Source organism: Penaeus chinensis, chromosome 30, assembly GCF_019202785.1.
Source record: "Penaeus chinensis breed Huanghai No. 1 chromosome 30, ASM1920278v2, whole genome shotgun sequence".
NCBI classification, from domain to species: Eukaryota; Metazoa; Arthropoda; class Malacostraca; order Decapoda; family Penaeidae; genus Penaeus; species Penaeus chinensis.
Window position 1 is genome coordinate 25,160,474 of NC_061848.1, and position 5,349 is coordinate 25,165,822.

Below are 5,349 nucleotides of genomic sequence, written 5' to 3' on the forward strand. Positions count from 1 at the left end.
GATGATGATGATGATGATGATGATGATGATGATTATGATGATGATAAAAAAAATACTCATGCTATTCATCAATATGCAGAATGAAACTCTCACAATTTAGGATCTAGAAATACACCCTAAACTTACAAATAAAAACAAAAACTAAAAAAATATATTTATCCCCTCCTCCTCCCCCTCAATAAAAAAAAAAAAAAAAAAAAAAAAAAACAGACTGACTTTCGAGAAATACGAGGAGGACATCTATTCCCTGCTTGAGGATGACCCTCTTTTCCTCGACACAGAACTCCACCCTTGTAGCGAACATTATTTGCCTCGTAATATCACGGTAAGTAGGGTTCATGGGTCAACTTTATCTTTGTCTCTGTGCTTGTGTTTGTTCCAATGTCTGTTTATTTGTCTGTGGCGTCGTGTGTGTTTATACATTTGTGTGAGTATAGGTATGTTTGCGTGTGCATTTATGTGTACCTGTTCGTGTATCTATCTATCTATCTATCTAGCTATATTTATTTGTATATAAATATTTATATATATGTATACAGATATATTTATATATATGTATACAGATATATTTATATGTATATATATTTATATATATGTATACATATATATTCATATGTATATATATATATATTTCTCGTCGTTCTGGACTTCTTCAGATGGGTGTCGTGACGGAAAAGATCTATATATATTGTGTGTGTGTGTGTGTGTGTTTGTGCGTGCGTGCGTGCGTGCGTGCGAGTGTGTGCCTATGAGTTTGTTTAGATATAGCCACATGTGCACACAATTGTATATAACCATATATCAAGCTTGACCATCATACCTACTCGACAAATCCCTTTCATTCCCTTCTACACCCGAACGAAATTCTGAATTCCCATCAACGAGTATTTTCCCCCTTCCTTATCGCGTTCCATCCTCTCTCCTCTCCAACCAGGAAAAACCGGTCGTGATCTTCATCGAGATGGTCACCGGCATCGACTACTTGGCCTGGAAATACTTCGCTAGGGTGAGTCTCTCCCTCTCTCTCTCTCTCTCTCTCTCTCTTTCCTTCTCTCTCTCTCTCTCTCTCTCTCTCTCTCTCTGCCTCTCTGCCTCCCTCCCTCCCTCCCTCCCTCCCTCTCTCTCTCTCTCTCTCTCTCTCTCTCTCTCTCTCTCTCTCTCTCTCTCTCTCTCTCTCTCTCTCTCTGCCTCTCTGCCTCTCTGTCTCCCTCCCTCCCTCTCTCTCTCTCTCTCTCTCTCTCTCTCTCTCTCTGCCTCTCTCTCTCTCTCTCTCCCTCTCCCTCTCTCTCTCCCTCTCTGCCTCTCTGTCTCTCTCTCTCTCTCTCTTGTTCTCCTTTACCCTGGTTTTTTTTTTTTCGTCTGGAGAGGTTACGGTAGTAGGTTGTTTTCTTTGTTGATTAGTTGTTTTCCTGGTTAAATGGTTGTTTTCTTGGCCGATTGGTTAGGTGGTTATCTTTCTGGTTAATCGGTTTTCTTTGTTGATTGGTTGTATTCCCGTTAATTGGTTGTATTCTTGGTGAAATGATGACTGTCTTGTTTACTTTTTTTTTTTTTTGTAAAGTGATTGTTTACTTGGTTGAGTGGGTTTAGTGATTGCTTTCTTGGTTAATTGGTTGTTCATTTTGGTTAATTTCTATCATGAAATGTTTTCTTGGTTAACTGAATATCATGGTTGATATATTCATTTCTTGGCTAACTGGTTTTCTTCATTGGTAAATGGCTGAATTCTTCGTTAATTGGTTGTATTAAAAAAAAAATGATTTTATGATTGAATGGTTTCTTCGTTAACTAGCAGGTTTCATGGTTAACTGGGTTTCGTTTGTTAACTGGTTGGTTTCTTTGTTCATTTCTTGGTATTATGGCTATCTGGCTGGTTGCACTGTTAATTGGTTGACATATCTGTTAATTGGTTGGTTGCAAGACACATTCCTGATGAACGGGCGGCTGTGGACCTGCTGATCCTATTTTTGGTGGTGCTGTAGATTGGAAAGTGGGTAGATTTTAATGCTATCCTGTAACATGGTAAGGAATTTTTTTTTATTTATTCTCTTTATTTGATTTTGATTTGATTTGATTTTTTTTGTGTTACTGTATGTAAATCAGTGTTTTAATCGTCTGCTTATCAACCCCCATTCTATATCTTAAAAAAAAATTATTACTCGTTTTTTTATTTGAAAAAAAAAAAAAAAAAAATAGCGTCCTCGTTTGAAATCTTTTCTTCTTGATTATTCTTTAGTATCAATTTATGAATCCTATCACCTTTTAGTCACATTATTATCCATGTAACCTATTCCGTAGTTTTACACTTTTTATTATTCGCCTATTTATCACATTTCTTTATTCCTTTTTATCATCCGCTTATGAATCCTATTCCGGAATCTGTTTATCCCATTACAGAGGTTCTATTCTCTCATTCCTCCTATTTACGCGTTTATCACACCGTTTCCCTCTCCCCCCTCACAGTGCCTGGGCGTCTGGGACCAGGACATAAGGGCCATGCACCGCGGTCTTTTCTGGCTCTATTTCTACGAGACGCAGGTGATGGTCATTGGATATCCTTACAGCGACTATAGGTAATGCTTCTTTGTATTTTTTTACGCTTTATTTTTTATATTTTTTTTTTTTTTTACTATTATTATTATTCTTGTTATTATTATTATTCTCATTCTTATTTTTTTTGTATAGATTTTTGTGTTTTGCGTGTTGGTGTATTGTGTTACGGTTTTTTTTTTTTTTTTTTTTGTGTATGTGTGTTTGTCGTGTGTAAGAGCTATATACGTAGATGAGTGTTGGGATATGTGTTGGTTTTAGGTCGCATTTCACCCACCTAGTCACTCAAAAAAACAACAACAACAACAAAACAAACACAACACAACAGAAACACAGCCATACAAGCACAACAAAAACCCGCACAAAAACAGCACAACGGCATCCCCTGCAAATACGCGACACAACTACCATCACACACATAGAAAAAAACAATAGACAGTCCACATCACTACTGAAACATCCTGCCTTCCAAACAGTCCGTACAAGCCACCGGGAATCGAAGTCCTACGCGTGGTCAACCCGAAGGACATCGACAAGCTGGACCTAGTGGCGCCCTCCAACCGACACCGCTTCAGAAGGCCGGAGCTCGAGTCCTTGGTCCCCTTTTTGGACACGGCCTTACCTGTTCTCCATCCCTAACTGGAGCTGCGTGCTGGCCTTTCCGCTGGTCTGTAGGACTTGGTTGAAGCCAGTTCCTTGTAAAATATGTGTGGCGTTTCATATTTGTCAAGTGTTTTATTTCTTTATTTAGAGTATATTTGTTTGTTGGGTGAATGTTGAGTGTATATCTTGTGTAATGTGGAGAGGAAAACCTTGACACGTTTGTAATGAGGGATTCTTTCCTTTGGTGTTCTTGAAGTAATGAGATGCGTATGGAAGGGTAATGAAGTCTCATATCCTAGTGGGATCGTTTAGTACCTGTCACTTATCGGGTCATAACCAACTTTTTTGTGTGTGTGTGTGTGTGTGTCCATCCGTCTTTATCAACTTAATTTTGTGTGTTCATGTATCTTTATAAGTTTTATAAGTTATTTTTTAAATTATATTCACCAGTTGCTATATATAACATATGTATATAGACATAGTGTTAGGACATCTTTGCTTTTCATTAAGATTAACCAATAAAGACCATTATTCCCTTCGTATGAGATTATGATACCTGAATGCACGAAAGGTAATGAATAACTATTTAAGATTTTATTAGCTAACCCCTAAAAACATTTTCTGTAAAATAAATATACCGACAGAAAACGAAATTATTTTTTATGTGTAAGGTAAACTCGTATATATTGCGCTTTTGAGATATTTTGAGATATTTCAAAACACTTTTGAGATATTTCAAAAGTCTTGATTGATTAGTTATTATCCCAAGCACGAAAATTAGCCCATTTCATTTCTAAGAAAATCAAAAGGAAGAAGTTAATAAATATTTTCTTTATATTGTAAAGTGTTTCGTATTTTTTTTCCATGGCACGATTTTCATGAATTAAAAAATAATAATAAAGTTACGATGATAATGTTAGTAATTAATAGTAATTAAAAATAATGCTAATATATAATAATAAGTAACAGTAACAGCAAAAAACATTAACAACAATTTCATTAGTAATAACAATAATTAGGATGATGATAATACGGAAAACATTGATAATCATAATAAAGAATAAAAACCGTAATAGTAATGATAATGAAGGTGAAAGAAATTATAGAAATTATGACAGTAATAAGGAAAATTATATCAATTATGGCACTGACAGTTATAATGATAAAAAAGTGATTATATTATTAATAGTAGTAGTAGTAATATTAATGGTGATAATAGCAATAATAACAAAAGCAATAACAATGATAATGAAAAATAATGATGATAATGATAATAAAATCAACAACAATAACAATGGTAATAACAATAATAATAATGATAATAAAATCAACAACAATAACAATGGTAATAACAATAATAGTAATGATAATAATAATAATAATGATAATAATAATAATGATAATAACAATAATATTAATGATAATAATAATAATAATGATAATAATAATAATAATAATAATACTATAATGACAATAACAATAATGATAATAATAACGACAGCAATAATAATACAAATAATAATAATAACGTTGGTGATAATAATGTTAATAATACAAATATTAATGATGATAATAATAAAAATAGGATTGACAATAATAATGGCAATGATGCTAACCAAACGATAGGAAAATAAAAAATCATTAATAGAAAAAGAAGGAAAAAGAAGAGAAAGAGAGAGGATGACAGAAGGAATAGTAAGAATAGTAAGAGAGGCGAAAAAAAATTAAAAGCAAAAATGCAGAAAAAAAAGAAGAAAACGAAGAAAATGAAGAAACGGGAAGAAGCATGCAGAAGATAAAGAACAAAAATATAAAAGACAAAAGATAATGAGAATAATAAGAAAAAGAGAAGGCGAAGAAGGCGCTTAAAGAAGGAAAAACTGAAAACAGGAGAAAAGTTTGAACTGAGCGCGCAAGGGCCGAGTAGGATGAACATACACAGGCGTGAAGGATGAATGGCTAGTTCGCGCTCCACACACCAGAGGGAAGCACCAACCGGCGAGAAAAATCGATGATGAAATCTGGCGCGAAATTTGAATTCTGGAAAGCTTGTCTAACAATCACGGAAAGCTAGGATTAAAAAAAAAAAAAAAAAATTGTTTCTCAAAAATAAAGTCGACCTTCTTAACTTGACCCAGTAAGACCCAGGTCAGACGTGAGAATCCGTGTAAACGGAGCGTAAAATCGAATCGCAAA

At 34.3% G+C, this 5,349-nt stretch overlaps 2 protein-coding genes across 8 annotated transcripts in view; one reads left to right on the forward strand and one right to left on the reverse strand.

Moving 5' to 3' along the window:
• LOC125041157 (protein O-linked-mannose beta-1,2-N-acetylglucosaminyltransferase 1-like) overlaps positions 1-3,928 on the forward strand; it is a 5,260-nt gene extending 1,332 nt beyond the window's left edge. Inside the window, exons 3-6 of the mRNA XM_047635968.1 lie at positions 211-325; positions 935-1,006; positions 2,464-2,573; positions 3,027-3,928. Of these exons, the coding sequence (XP_047491924.1) occupies positions 211-325; positions 935-1,006; positions 2,464-2,573; positions 3,027-3,189 (460 nt within the window). The 3' untranslated portion in view covers positions 3,190-3,928. The remainder of the gene's footprint in view (positions 1-210; positions 326-934; positions 1,007-2,463; positions 2,574-3,026) is intronic.
• Positions 1-5,349, reverse strand: part of LOC125041150 (mucin-5AC-like) — a 514,849-nt gene that overhangs the window by 117,833 nt on the left and 391,667 nt on the right. The gene's annotated exons all lie outside the window — the stretch shown is intronic.